Raw genomic sequence first — 14,958 nt, forward strand, 5'->3', positions numbered from 1 at the left:
TACATTGTCACAAATGTAAACATTATTTATTGGACTTAAACTTTTAGAACCAACCTATAGGCAAAACGTGAAGACCTAACAACAGTTAGAAAGTTAGAATTTCAAGGAAATGTTCAGAAGACAGAAGCTGGGAAGGAGAGCCCAAGGGAAAGGTAGGAGTGATGGTAGGCTCAGCCTACAAGATGGCAAGTCCAGGCTAGCTAGAGCTGATGAGATGAGAAATAAGATATAAATATGTTACCTGAAACAGCAAAGGTCATCAACAGAATTATTTTCATTTTATTGAGAGGAACTGAATAAAAACAGCTCTCTAACCATGTTGGGAAGAGGATGGGAAGAGGGCTGTACAGATGATGTGTGTGAACTCCATCCCTGTGCTCCCCAGTTAACAAATCAATAGAGGCTGTCTAGAAAGCAGAAATCCAGAAACAGCAGCATAAGCACATTATTTAGAGATGCGGAAGTCACTCCCAGAACAACGGAGGTAGAAGTGTTTGCCTCTGAGGAGTGAGACTGGGGAGAGAATGAGGTAGGGCTGTTCACCGTAGGCGCCTCCGTTCAGCCGTCGTTTTAACTAAGTGCAGGATGTTCTTGGATATAAACATTTAATTGTATCCCAAGGAAGACAAGAAGGCAGGCTCATGCACCTGCACATGAGGGCTGGAGGCCAGATTCCAAGGAATCAGACACCCGCGTCATGAAATTCCTTGCAGGTAAGATTGAAAAGCAACCAGGATAAACGAAGAGGACGTTGGCGACGAGAGAATGTTCTGATTTTCGCAAAGAGACAGACGGTATTTCTGGAAACAACGGACCAAACCACTCAATATAGAATCCTGGCAAAATTCTAGCACAGATTACTAAACAGATGGCTTGGGAGTGTTTGGGGATTTATTTATTTATTTATACTCTGCCTTGTTCCAGAAAGAAGGATTTGTAGAGGCTTACAGAGAGGCGAACAGTACAACAAGATTAAAAAAAAAAATAATTTTCCGTGAGGAAAGAGTCTCAGAAAGTTAACCATGGCGTTGCTATGTGACCCAGCAAACCCGCTGTGGGTAAGCGCCCGAAAGACCTGAACCTCGTTCTCGTGAAAACTCATATGTGAGTGCTCCCAGCAGCGTTATTCGTGATGGCAGAAAAGTGGAAACCCATGTCCATCGATGGATGAATGGAAAAGCAAATTGTGGCACAGCCCTGTGATGGAATTTCTTGTTCAGCCACGAAAAGGGTACTAGATGCGTGTCACAACACGGAGGAACCTCGGAAACATGCTAAATGAGGGAAGCCAGACCCAAATGCCACATATGATATGAGTCCCTTTCTATGAATTGTCCAGAGTAAGTAAATCTATAAGGAAAGATGGTAGACAGTGGTTGCCAAAGGCTGAGAAGACGGGGGAAGGGGATGTGACTGCTAATGGGGATAGAGTTTCCTTTAGGGGTGATGAAAATGTTCTGGAATTAGGTAGTGGCGATGATCACACAATCTTGCGGGTTTACTAAAAACCACAGACTTGTACACTTTGCTTTTTTAAATTAAATTATTTGAGTAATCTTCTATACCCGACATGGGGCTCAAACTCACAACCCTGAGATCAAGAGTCGCTTGCTCTTATATTTGAGCCAGCCAGGCACCCCTGAGTCATTCACTTGAAAAGAGTGAATTTTATGGTATGCGGATTATATGTCAACTAAAAAAAAAAAAGGAGGGGAATGAGGAAAGGGGAATAAAAGGACAGAAAATAAAAAAAGGAACCGAGTCAGCACACGATACATATACTATACGATTCTGTACAGGCGATGAAGGTGGGCCATGACTTCCAGCCATGAGATTTCCAGCAGCTTCTTCTATCAGCTTGGAAAGGGTGTTAATTAAATGATTCCCAGCATCCACAAGATAAAAAAGAACTGGATATTCAGGAGAATCGCAGTTTTTCTTGGTACGGATGCCTGGCAGGAACCTCTCCTGTGCATCTTCCTACAGGGATCCGTAGGCAGGAACATTCCCACCGTAACTGCAGTAATGCATCGTAGGCTCGCTCCAGCCAGGCAGAAAGCCCCGGTAGAATTCAACAAGGACACTTTAACGCAGGCCCTAAATGGTCTGCCAGGGTATGTGAGCAATTTTCCAAGGGCGAAATGTCCATTCTCTGGAGCAGTGGTTTCCAACCTTGGCTGCACATAAGAAAACCCCCAGGAGCTTCGGTAAAATACCAGTACAGGACCCCATCAACCAGAGAAGCTGACTGTCTTTAGCTTCCAGGTGATTCTGACCCATAGCCAGGTCTGAGAATGACTAATAGATGAAATGTTCATCCCTCACCAAACCCTCCACGAATATTATTTCTTGCCTCAGAGTTTATTCGTAAGTTCAAGCTTCTAGTAATGAAACTTGAAATTCAAGGACTCCTATTTCCTGGATGTCTGCTGGGCACCAGGCAGGTGCTGGGCCATGCACCTGAGACAGAAGGATTAATGTGTGACCCAATCTCCATCCTCGGGGCACAGACATCCGATCCGCGTTAAGGACACCCCAGCTGGTGATCACAAGGAAGGGTGGTAAGTGGAGATGGAGGGAACATGGGCAGACCCCTTGGATAACAGTAGGGGGGTGGGGAGCTCCCCACAAGATGACTAGCTCACCTGAGCTCCGAATGAACGTTTAATTAGACGGTGGAGAACGGAGCATTGTATTCAATATTTTTCTCAATGAGTTGGATGACGGTTAGTAACCATCCATTATCACTGTGAGGGGCCATCCTTACTCTGGGACAGCTGGAGGAATGGCCCTTCTGTGGCACCGCTGAACTGGGATCCACAGTGTGCTGGCAGGGAAGAGAAACCCAAATGGAAATTACATGAGGCTCAGGGTAGGGGAAGACAACTAAAAATGTAGGCGGCCCCGAACTCCGTGTTCTACCAGAGGCTCAACTGTGCTCTCATTTCTTCCCACCGCAACACTGTAAGGATGTGCTATTTTGCAGTTTAAGAGAATTGGGCTGACAACGTTGAGGGTGGAGATGACAGTTGAGTGCGGGACCAGAACCTAGTGCTGGTCTGTCCTGCTCCCACGCCCAGATTCTTCCCATTATTCCACGTAGACCAAGTGCTATACTGCATAGGACTTCCATAAGTCAACTGCATTTCGACAACTGCAGTTCTGGGGGCGTGGGGCTCCTGGGTGGCTCAGTCGGCCTTCCACTCAGATCATGATCCCAGGGTCCTGGGATCGAGCCCCGCTTCCAGACACCTTGCTCAGTAGCGAGCCTGCTTCTCCCTCTGCCTGCCGTTCCCCCTGCTTGTACTCTCTCTCTCTGACAAATAAATAAATAAAATCTAAAAAAAAAAAAAAAAAAGCAGTTCCTGGGGGAAAATGTCACCAGCTCTAAGCCTGCGAACCAGTCTTGGGTGTGTAAGTGGGAGTCGAATGTGAGAGGCAGATGGCGTCATGGGGAGGGTCCAGACTTTGGAGTGGGCTCAAAATTCAGCTGCGATACTTTCTAGCTGTGTGGCTCTGGGCAAGTTACTCTGCCTTCTTCAGCCTCAGTTTCCTCATCCATAAGAAAGAGATAATAATGCCTGCCTCATAGGATCATTGTGAAGATTAAAGATAATGTAGCTATAGACGCGGAGAAGATATTTATAATATATGTAAGTGAGAGAGGACTTCTATCTAGAATATAAACAGAACTCCTCAATAATATTTCCAAGGACAGACAACTCAATGTTGAAAGTAGGCAGAAGACTTGGGGCCACGGATGGCTCAGTCGGTTAAGTGACCAACTCTTGATTTCAGCTCACGTCATGATCTCAGGGCCGTGGGATCAAGCCCCATGTGGGGCTCTGTGCTGGGCATGGAGCCTGCATAAGATTCTCTCTCTTGCCCTCTCTCTTTGCCCCACTCCCCACCCTCCTTTCTCTCTCTCTCTCTCTAAAATGAAAACATAAATCTTAAAAAAAAAAAAAAGTAGGCAGAAGACTTGAAGGGGCATTTCACAAGAGAAGATGTGTAAGTGACCAAAATGTATATAAGATATTGAACGGTAACTCTTATTAGAGAAATGCAGATGAAAACCCCTAAGAGGGGCGCCTGGGTGGCTCAGTGAGTTGAGCCTCTGCCTTCGGCTCAGGTCATGATCCCAGGGTCCTGGAATCAAGCCCCACATCGGGCTCTCTGCTCAGTGGTGAGCCTGCTTCCCCTCTCTCTCTGCCTGCCTCTCTGCCTACTTGTGATCTCTCTCTCTCTCTGTGTCAAATAAATAAATAAAATCTTAAAAAAAAAAAAAAACAAACCTAAGAAACTAATGTCTCCCAACATGAGGATTAAAGTGAAGGTGACTGGTGACAAGGACGTGGAGAGAAAGGAACCCCAAAGGAGTGTCTGCTGGTACAACCTCTTGGATAACGGCTTGGCCGCATCACCTATGCTATACCAAGCCCATGACCTCGCACCTCCACTTCTGAGCAAATCCTCAACAGACCGAGTGTTTCCATTCCCCAAAAGACAAGTCATGAATGTTCACAGCAGCCCTATTTATAGTAGCTCCAAACTGGAAGAAACATGAATGTCCATCAATAGCAGATGGGATAAATAAATTCATGTACATAACTTTGTATGCCATCAAACTGTATGCAAATAAATTGTGTGTATGTATACGGCGGAATATGGCACAGCAACGAAGAATAACAAACTTACGCTCTCACAGACATAATACTGAGCAAGGCCATTACCGTTTCTGGGGTGGGTGCTGGAAATATTCTGTATCTTGATCTGGGTAAGTACACATATAAAAATTCAGTTTATTTATTTAAGCCTTGCACATTTTAATCTACATAAGTTTGACCTCTATTAAAAAAAAAAAAAAGTAAAGTAAACAGGGGGTGCCTGGCTGACTCAGTCGGCAGAACATGTGATGCTTGATCTCAGGGTTATGAGTTCGAGCCCCATGCTGGGCACAGAGCCTACTTTGAAAAATGTAAACAAAAAGTCACTGTATGTCGTATGCTTAGCACAGAGTGGCCACTCGATAAAGCCATCAAAGTTGCCAGAAAAGAGGAGGCAGCAAGCCCATTGTCCTCAGTACCCCTTAGACCACTCGGAGCAGAGTATGGTGCTGGGAGACCCCATTTTTATGAAGGTCACTAAAAATCAGAGCATGACATGATCGCAGAAAAGCATCGCAAGGGGTCTAGAATACAGGGCCAGTGAGGGTTGGCTGAAGGAAGTAGAGAGGATGTTGCTGGGGACAATGAAATTGTCAAGGGAGAACATGAAGAATGTCTTCAAATAGTGAATGGCTCTCTGTAGAGTGGGAATTTGAGTTCTCCTTTGTGGCTCTAAAGCAGTCATTCACACACTGGAGCTGCCACCAAGTCCCCTGGAGGGTTTTACCGAAACAGATTATTTCTAACTAGCTGGTCTGGGCCAGGACTGAGAATCTGTTTCTTTCTCTCTCTCTTTTTATTTTTCTAAAGATTATATTTATTTATTTATTTATTTGACGGGAGAGACCCAGTGAAAGAGGGAACACAAGCAGGGAAAGTGGGAGAAGGAGAGGCAGGCTTCCTGCTGAGCAGGGAGCCCGATGTGGAGCTCCATCCCAGGACCCAGGACCTGGCAGACACTTAATGACTGAGCTGCCCAGGTGTCCCTTAAGATATTGTTTTTAAATAATCTCTGCCCAACGTGGGCACAAACTGACAACCTCAAGACCAAGGGTCACATGCTCTACTGACTGAGCCAACCAGGCACCCCTAGAGAATCTTCACCTCCTTCTCACTTTTTTTTTTTTTTTTTTAAGAGAGAGAGTAAGTGGCTGTTGGGGGAGCAGAGCAGAGGAAGAGAGACAGAGAAAATCTTAAAGCAGGCTCCACGCCCAGTGCAAAGCCCTGATGCAGGGCTCGGTCTCACGACTCTTGAGATTATGACCTGAGCCAAAATCAAGAGTTGGAGGCTTAACCACCTGAGCCAACCAGGCGCCCCAAGGATCTTCATTTCTAAGGAGTTCCCAGGACATCCTGATGCTGCTGGTCCGGGGACATACTTCGCTAGCCCCTGTGCTAGCGTATAGACCAGGAGAGCGATTTGTGCTGTTGTTGGGGAGGAGGATGAGGAGGAGGAGGAGAATTCATTGAGCCTGGTACACCAGCTCCTGTATCACACCCTGTCTACACTTTCTCACAGTAAGGGAGGTATTATTCTCCCCATTTTCTTTTTCTTTTAGTAAGCTCTGTACCCAGCATGGGGCTTGAACTCACAACCCCGAGATCAAGAGTCTCCCACTCCACGGACTGAGCCAGCCAGGTGCCCTCATTCCCCCCATTTTAAGAGAGGAGGAAACCAAGGCTCAGTTTTGCACACATCTCACAGCTTGACTCCGAGCCTGGGCACACTAAAGTTGAGGCCGAGTGGCTCCCTGGGCAGTGCTGTAAATGGGATTGGGTGTCTGGGTGGAAGGATAATTTCAGAGGGTCCTTCCAACCCTCAACGTGAGGCTAGCTTCAACTAGTCCCGTTAACCACTAACACATATTCAGCACCACCAGTATTCTCTCCAGGATGTGCATGGCCACCGGTCTCATTCTTTTTTTTTTTTTTTTAAAGATTTTATTTATTTATTTGTCAGAGAGAGCGAGGGAGAGAGAGCGAGCACAGGCAGACAGAATGGCAGGCAGAGGCAGAGGGAGAAGCAGGTTCCCCGACGAGCAAGGAGCCCGATGCGGGACTCGATCCCAGGACGCTGGGATCATGACCTGAGCCGAAGGCAGCTGCTTAACCAACTGAGCCACCCAGGCGTCCCCACCGGTCTCATTCTTAAGAGGCTCCTGGGCCATCTCACCCACTCCTGTCTCTCCTGGTCCCTCCTGGCATCCGCAGTCACCACCCCCCACCCACACAGGCTGATAACTCGGTTCATCCAGATAGTTGGCAAAGGAGATCTTCCTACGCATACCCATCTCCGCTGTTGGCATTCGTGTGGGGTAAGGTGGCCGGGTCATCTGGATACAGTTCTTGGCACCAAGCTGTCTGCCACTCCCCCCATCCCTCAGTGCCGAGCCCAGACCCAGCCTGCCAATCCACTCTGCACACTCTGGCCAGCAAGGAGATGATGCTGGGGCTGTGAAGATAAAATCCAGAAGTAGGGGAGAGGTGGTCTCATTCCCCAATGGCCAGAGGAACAGCAGATGTGCTTAATGACCTTAAACTGGAGACTTCTACTGCTCCTGCCTGCCTTCCTCCGAGCCTGGGAAGCAGAGACCAGAGGGTCCTGGGACCCAAAGCAGGCCCACAGTCATTGAGAGGATCCTGCCAAATGTGAAATCAGGTCCAAGTCCAGGTGAAAGGCTCTAGGCTGTGATCATCAAAACTTTTCTTTTTATACATTCTTTTTAAAAAGATTTTATTTACTTGAGAGAGAGGGAGAGCACAAGTGGTGTGGGGGGGGGGTTGCGAGGGAGAAAGAGAAGAAGCAGGCTCCCCGCCGAGCTGGGAGCCCAGATGCAGAGCTTGATCCCAGGTGGTTGATGGATTGCTTATCAACGTTCAGGTGTAAGCGGGAGTCAGGGAGTCAGGAGAGGGTGAACAGCTCTCACCAAAGAGCCAGTCCTGGCACTCAGTGAAGAGCCAAGCTCATGGCCCTTCCTTGGAGGAGAGGCACTGCACAGATGTTTAGCAATGATTTAGGATGGACCCCCAAGGAAGGACCCTAGGAAGGTTAAGGAAAGCTTCCCAGAGGAGGTGACCCTTAAGGCAAATAAACAGATTTCAGTCTACAAGCACCTGAGGACCCTTCACTCCCATAGATCTTTTTTGCCACTCTAGTCCATCTTCCCTTATTCTGGGGTCTCAGACTGCTTTCCAGAGCTAGTGAGGGTCGGGGATAATTTCCTTCCAATGCACGTGGGAGGAAATCTGAGAGTGGCTAAGGGACCATCCAAGGTTTTGTCGTTAAAATTGAAGAACGACCCCAAGGTGCCCAGGGAGGGCTAGACATTCGGACAGTCGACACAGAAGAAATAGAGGACAGCTTCTGTCCTTAGGGAACTTGTTACCATTGGGAGATAAGATACATAGATGAAAAACCAAAAATAATTATAAGGGCAATGTGCAAATAATTCAGTATCCATTACTTATCCGGGACCTGCTATCTGCAAGGCACTCTGTGAGGCACCTGGATGTGGGTGGGGTGAGTTGGTAAATAAAATATAATATGGTAAATATAGTCCCAGCCCTTACGAACTCACCGTTTAACTGGCCGCAGGGGAGGCAGGGTGGCAGGAAGAGGAAGCCGGCAGTCCCTGGGTGTAACAGCTGACCCTGAAGATTATAGGGGGCCAGGAGGGGATCAGGGGCTTGCTGGAATTCGGGGATTGGGTAGGATTTTTCCGGAAAAGTTTCTTGAAGAAGGTAGACAAGGTGATGATACCGAAAAATAGAGACAAAGAAGAATAAGAAGAGAGATTAAGCAAAACCTTTTCCCATATTCCTCCTTCCACAATAGTCCAGTAAGAAAGCCTTCCCAGGCAAGACGAGATGTTTCCCCCTGCAGGCTCCCAAAGCACCCCCATGACAGAAAGAACCTCACAGCTGCGCCAGTTTCCCTGCCTGCTTGTCCCAGCTCAGGGGCCATGCAGGCCAAAAGGAAAGGGAAAGAAAGGAAAGGAAAGGAAGAAGAAGGCAGGAAGGCAGGCTTCAATTCTAAGGAGGCTGGATATTGTGTTCACGGAGAGTTCTCACTTCGTTTTTGTTTACTTATTTTTACTTTTCACTATTTTATCAAACCATAGCTTGCTTACAATAGAAGACACAAATCCTAAGTGTACATATGTGTGTACGTGAATGAATTTTTATGTATGTTTATATCTGTGTAACCACCATCCACATCAAGCTATAGAATGCTTCGAGCACCCCCAGACACACTGGGCTGCCTCACTGTACCAGGGTCACGGCTACTGTGGCTGGAGGAGCTGAACCAGTAGGGTGATGTATCTAGGGCTTACATCTAAGGAAATTATGAAAACATTTCAGGCGTTTGAGCTGAAAAGGCCAAGTGCTGGGGCAAGGTCATATGCATGAAGGATAACATGCCCAGAGCCATTAGCCTTGTCCTGTGGGTAGCTGGGGGGGAGCCACAGGGAGGGGCATTTCAGTTGAGCTCCAAACCCTTCCTTGCAACTGGAGCTGACTCACAGCGGAAGCGGACCCGCAGGAAATGATAGGTAAGGCCCCGAACAGTAAGAGGGATCAGTCAAGAACAGGACTGACAAGCTCTTACCAGCAGCGATGGGGTGGGAATACGAGACTCAAGTTGGAGATGGTTCCTTCCAGCTTTGACCATCTACGGTTCTAAAAGTCTGTGAGAACGGCAGAGAGGACCTAATCAAATGCTTGTTGTTATGATTTATTTTTGGTGTTGTTTTCCAGAGGATAACTTTTTTTAATCTTTCTTTTAATAAAGATTTTATTTATTTATTTGACAGACAGAAATCACAAGTAGGCAGAGAGGCAGGCGGGGGGGGGCAGCCCCCCTGCTGAGCAGAGAGGCCAATGCCGGGAGAGGGGGTGGTGGGGGGGAGGGTTAGGCTCGATCCCAGGACCCAGAGATCATGACCTGAGCCAAAGGCAGAGGCTTAACCCACTGAGCCACCCAGGCGCCCCGCAGAGGATAACTTCTGATTGAATCACAAATACTGTGTAGACTCACCACCACTAAATAAATAATTCTTATTACCTCCCAAACCACCAAGCCACAGAGACCCTGAGGCTCTGCTCCTAGGCACTCAGAGTCTAGGGCGGATGGAGCAGATGCGGGAGCAAGTGTGGTTGTGAGAGACAACCAGTGCCTGCAGGAGAGGTTGGTTACCTGTCCTCAGACCAAGTTGTCAGGAGAGCACCCACCCTCCGACCTCCTCAGCCGCTTCAACTCTGGTCCCCCTGGAGGGCCAGTGGCCATGATGTCACGGCTTCTGCCACCCCTAGAACACCTGAGCCGAGGTGACAGTCTGGAACTTATTGCTCTGCATCCAGAGGCCAATGCAGGAACCCTGGCTCCCCCAGAAGCTGGTCCAAGCAGGACTTGTCAGTTCCATGGCCACCTGGGGGGAGGCACAGGCTGTGTCAGCCACAGGCTCCTCCAAGAACTACGGGTCTGGAGACTAACATCTCTCCCCCCATAACCCCATCGGGGTTTTCCAGCATTAAAAACAAAACAAAACAACCCAGGAATTTTCCTCAGAACTCTAGGCCCAAAACACCCAAAGAATTTTTTCGGAATTCCTCATGGGATTCCTCCAGATCTCTGCCCTTTCCTTCCCCCCTCCTCCTCCCCACTCCCCACCAGGAAGAAGGAGAGAGATGAGGAATCCGGACAGAACATCTGCATCCTGCCACCTCCTGCACCTGTCCAGCGCCCCATGAGATGCGGCGGGCGAAGACCAGCTCTCGGGCGGAGCTTGGCATGAAGATGGGATGTTTCATAAGGTTTTCTGTCGCAAGTGCTCACCCTCTTGAGGTGCTAACGAAAGCCATGAATACTCTCCCAAGAAAAGCATGTATGTAGGTGATTGTCTTCTATTCCAGGGAAAGATGGGGGCGCTGTCAGACCCTCGGAGTCCATCTGTGAAGCCCCCGATGTGTAGGGGGCTGTGCTCCGGGGTTCCTCCACGGCAGAGCCCAAGCCAGGATGGAGTCGGGGGGAAACTGTCGCTCTCCAGGCTGTGCGAGCATCCAGGACGTCTCGGGCTCAGTTCGCCCAGCTCTGCAATGGGGGCTCAGGCCCCGCCGCCCCCGGGCGGGCCGTGCAAGGACGCGGGTGGGACGGGCAGCTGGAGAGGGGGTGGGAGCGAAGAGCGGCAGGCGGTAGGTCTCCCGCAGCCCGGGAGGGTGAGCGTGGGTTCGGGAAGCAGGGGGGACGCCGGCTCCCCGGCCGCGCGAGGAGGACGCGGACCCCGACGCGGTGCCCGCCGGCCGCACACGCGCCCCCCTCGCTCCCCCGGCCCGAGGGCGGGGCCCCTCGCCGGGCCGCCCCTCCCCGCCCCTCCCTCCCGGCCGCCGGCCTCCCGGGCCCAGCCGGTCCTCCCGCGGGCGGCGCGGCACTCGGGCACCGGCGCGCGGAGCCACAGCCGCCAGCCCGCCAGCCGGGGCCATGGGCTGCGACGGCCGCGTGTCCGGGCTGCTCCGCCGCAACCTGCAGCCCACGCTCACCTACTGGAGCGTCTTCTTCAGCTTCGGCCTGTGCATCGCCTTCCTGGGGCCCACGCTGCTGGACCTGCGCTGCCAGACGCACAGCTCGCTGCCCCAGATCTCCTGGGTCTTCTTCTCGCAGCAGCTCTGCCTCCTGCTGGGCAGCGCCCTCGGGGGCGTCTTCAAGAGGACGTGAGTGCCCGGCCCGCCCGGAGCCCCGCAGCCCCGCAGCCCCGCAGCCCCCCAGCCCTCTAGCCCCCCTCCCCCGCCGCTCCTCGGCACGGCCGCGCCGACCCTTCCCTTCCCTTCCTTTCCTTTCCTTCCCGTCCTTTCCTTTCCCTTCCCTCCCCTCCCCTTGCCGCCGCCGCGTCCCTGCCCCCGCGGAGCTGAGGCTGCCCGGCGCCCCAGCCTCCGGGCGGGCGACGACCACCTCTCCCCGCGCCGCCAGCCGCGCCCCGCCTTAGCTGAAGGACTGCCTCCCTCCCCCACCCCAGCTCTCCCCGGAAAAGTCTCTCCAGGGACTGAAGGTGACTTCGGGATTATTTATTTGCCTTCGCTCCCGGGGGTGAGGAGCTAAACCCGGCTCTCACCCGCCGCCCCGCCCGCGCGCCACGGGGCCAGGGGTGATGGAGTTGGCGGCGGCGGGAGAGTCTCCCTCCTGCTCCGCGGCTCCGAGCTTGGGCAGTAGCCCCTGCTGCCGGGGGCGGAATTGGAAGTGAGGTGGAAGGAGTGGGAGTGTCCCCTCAGGGGCCATGCTAGGTGCCAGAGCGGGCTGCTGCTTGACAGAGCGCCCTGGGGCGGGCTCCGCGCACACCCTGGGCTCTGGTTCAGTGGACACACGCTAGTCGGCTATTCCTTCTCCGCCGGGGGGCCTCGGGGCCGCTGGGTCCTGTGTGGTCCTGCTTCCGAGAGACTGCGGGTTCCTGCACTGGCCCCTGGAGGCCAAGCCCTTCTGCCTCTGAGACACTCAGGACCTGACCATTAGGGCCATGTGGGGGAGGCGTGGGGTGTCTCAGGCACACCTTGGTAAGGCGACCCTCCATCTCTGGTGCCAGGAGACCTCTCCACTTCTCCCACCCGGCCTTACTCCTCCTCCATCTCTGTCCCAGGGCAGAACTCTAGCTTCTGCCTGCCATGGCCCCAGAGATGCCCCCTTGTATGCTTCTGCAGAGCCTTAGTCTCCGGCCTTAAATTGGACAGGGCCGCCCCCGCAGAGCCCTCTGGAAAGGCAGCAGGATTCGCTCTCCTAGTGCAGCTGGGAAAACAGACCCAAAGCAGGGAATAGATGACTTGCAAACTGGAGACTGCTGGAGATGTCCCTAGCCCCAGCTTCTGGCTGGCTGGTTTTCTGGACTGCACGGACTCAAGCAAGCAGAGGGCCAGGAACAAAACCATAGTTAGGCTATCCCAGAGAAACATCTGGGGGGGGGGGATGCTTTCTGGGCCAGTTGCTCTCCCCCCTTGGCTCACTCCTCCACATGAGAGAGGGTTTTCCTATCCACCTTGCTTCTGGAGCTGATGGAGAGAATGCAGGTGTCACATAGATAGACCCCACTTTAAGGCACCCAGCTAACAAATCATTACCAATTAGGGTGTGATTAGCCCCATTATCAAATTCTCTTATAAATGGAAGAATCCTCCTCTGAAGAAGCAAGTCTTGTGTACGCTGGTTTTTCTGTGGGTTTTATATAAGATTGGATGCATGGGGGATATAGAAAATCTTCAAAAAAATCTCAAGATCCTTCCTGATTCTGCTTCGAGGTTTAATTGGAAATCTATCAGGGTGTTTTTTCTGTTTCTCCTTCTTTCTTTTTAAAAAGTATTTTGACTTGAGCTTGAGCTCCCTTACCTGGAATTTTTTAGGACCTAGGGTAGTGCAAAGAACAGGAAGGGGGGATGAGGATTATTCTAAATGGCAGGTTGAAGAGCCAGGTTTTGTGAAAACAACAGAGATCCACACCCAGCTGGGCCCTGTCTCCCTCACTTGCTCCACACCTCGCTCACGGCTCCCTCCCCAACCAGGAGCTCTGAGCAGGCAGTGGAAAGGGTCCTGGGGCTCGGGGGGAAAGAAAAATGATATTGGTAACAGTCATAACTAACTTCACCAAACTGTCGCTCAAGGCCGGGCACTGTTCTCTGTACCTCACTTGTACTGACATTTGTCTTCCCCCCAGCCCTACGGATTAGTACTATTTTCTCCCTATTTTGTGCATAAGGAAGCTGAGGCACAGAGAGGGCAAGACACTTGCCCCAGGTCATACTACACCGTTTAAGTCAGGATTTGAACACAGGCATTTGTCTCTAGAAGCAGATGCGTGGGAAGTGGCTCTTGCTTCATGAGCAGTCAGCGTGAACTGTGTAGGGCGCAAGTTACACCCTGTCCTCTCCAGACACAGACATATGGGTTGCGGATTCCTGAGCTGACACTCCTGGGAAGGAAACCCAGGGCCTCTGGGGCTTCCTGCTAGGATCTGAGGGTGGGGGTAGGGTGCGGTGGAGGGCATTACGTCCTATCAGTTCAAGTTCACATTTAAATTCGCGACCTCAGTCCTCCTGCCCCCCAAAAAAAATGTCAGGAAGAACCCTTCCCTTTGGCTAAGAGCAGAGTGGACTTCAGTGGGAATGAAAGGTGTGGCAACAGGGGTGGTTTGTGTGTCCACGGGAGTCACTACCCAGCTTGGACCTGACAGCTTGTCACAATCCCCAATTTCTCAAAACAAAGCCCTGAAACCAACCACTAAAGCTTAACTCTGTGGGCCCTCACTGCAAGTTCAGATGCTAGTACCCCCCACCCCAACCCCCATACGCTTTTCAGCTTAAGTGATTACCAGCTAGTGCTAGTGCTCCAGGCTGGTACTGGTGAGAGCATGGGGGAGGGGTTGGTTTGACACATGGCGAGAGCCAGATGTTGTGGACGGACTCCCCGAGAGGCACGGGGCAGCTCAAGTCAAGAGCTGACTACTGCTTGGCCCAGACTGAGGACCAGGGCTGAAGAGGGATTCTGGATGCCTCCGCAGGGACATGCATTGGAGGGTCCGCATGTGAACAGCCTTGGATCTTAGAGTCGGACAGGACAGGACAGGAGCTCTCTGCTCAGGGTAGGATCAGGACCCCCTACCACCCCTCATCCCCTGCCCCCGTTAAGTCAGTTAAGCCTCTGCCTTCGGTTCAGGTCCTGATCCTGGGGTCCTGGGATCGAGCCCCACATCAGGCTCCTTGCTCAGTGGGAACCTGCTTCTTCTCCCTCTGCCTGCTGCTCCCACTGCTTGTACTCTCTGTCAAATAAATAAATAAAAATCTAAAAAAAGAGAGAGAGAGAGAGAAATATCTTGCTAATCGGGAGCGAGGAGCCATTCAGAGACACAAAGTCACCCCGTTGGCAGGGTGTATAGGTATGTGCTTTGTCAGATAGGAAAGAGAAAGGCGTATTTAGATAAAAGGTTAGGGGTTTTTCTTCCTGGTTTCTTGGGGACCTGTCTAACCACCTTGGGCAGTTTGGAAGACCCCTTTATCTCAAAGGCATCAGGGTAGATAAATGGCTTTCAGACCTTCCCTGTCCTTCTCCCAGCCTCACCTTGGCCTCTCTCCCCTGCATGCACACTCTTAATTGAAGGCTAGAGTTCTTCCCCTCTGCCATACTCACGGTCTCCTTCTCCACCTCTAATTTTCCCACTCCTGCAAGTCCTGCCCTGCCCCAGACCCAGCTCTCACTCCCTCCTGCCCCTTGCATGAAATCCAGTTTTCCTTCCATGGAGGGGTTTCCCAGGCCACCGTC

General features: G+C 51.4%; 1 protein-coding gene and 1 long non-coding RNA gene across 5 annotated transcripts in view; one reads left to right on the top strand and one right to left on the bottom strand.

The window, feature by feature from the left end:
- Positions 1-7,449: 7,449 nt before the first annotated feature.
- LOC125086291 (uncharacterized) lies at positions 7,450-11,311 on the bottom strand. 3 transcript variants are annotated; one of them, XR_007123143.1, is made up of 7 exons: positions 11,205-11,311; positions 10,504-10,825; positions 9,986-10,096; positions 9,733-9,844; positions 9,277-9,355; positions 8,246-8,398; positions 7,450-7,745 (listed from the first exon to the last, which is right to left on the bottom strand). It is a non-coding gene; the product is annotated as an uncharacterized LOC125086291 (long non-coding RNA). The 3 variants fall into 3 exon arrangements; XR_007123142.1 differs by lacking the exons at positions 9,733-9,844; positions 9,986-10,096 and having other exon boundaries at positions 7,450-7,658; XR_007123144.1 differs by lacking the exons at positions 9,733-9,844; positions 9,986-10,096; positions 10,504-10,825 and having other exon boundaries at positions 7,450-7,658; positions 11,205-11,273.
- Positions 11,067-14,958, top strand: part of MFSD4A (major facilitator superfamily domain containing 4A) — a 29,669-nt gene continuing 25,777 nt past the window's right edge. The window contains exon 1 of one of the 2 annotated variants that reach the window (XM_047705517.1): positions 11,067-11,375. In XM_047705517.1, the coding sequence (XP_047561473.1) occupies positions 11,146-11,375 (230 nt within the window). In that variant the 5' untranslated portion in view covers positions 11,067-11,145. The remainder of the gene's footprint in view (positions 11,376-14,958) is intronic. The other variant, XM_047705516.1, reaches the window with a different exon arrangement.

The sequence above is a fragment of the Lutra lutra genome, chromosome 15 (genome assembly GCF_902655055.1).
Source record: "Lutra lutra chromosome 15, mLutLut1.2, whole genome shotgun sequence".
Lineage (NCBI taxonomy): Eukaryota > Metazoa > Chordata > Mammalia > Carnivora > Mustelidae > Lutra > Lutra lutra.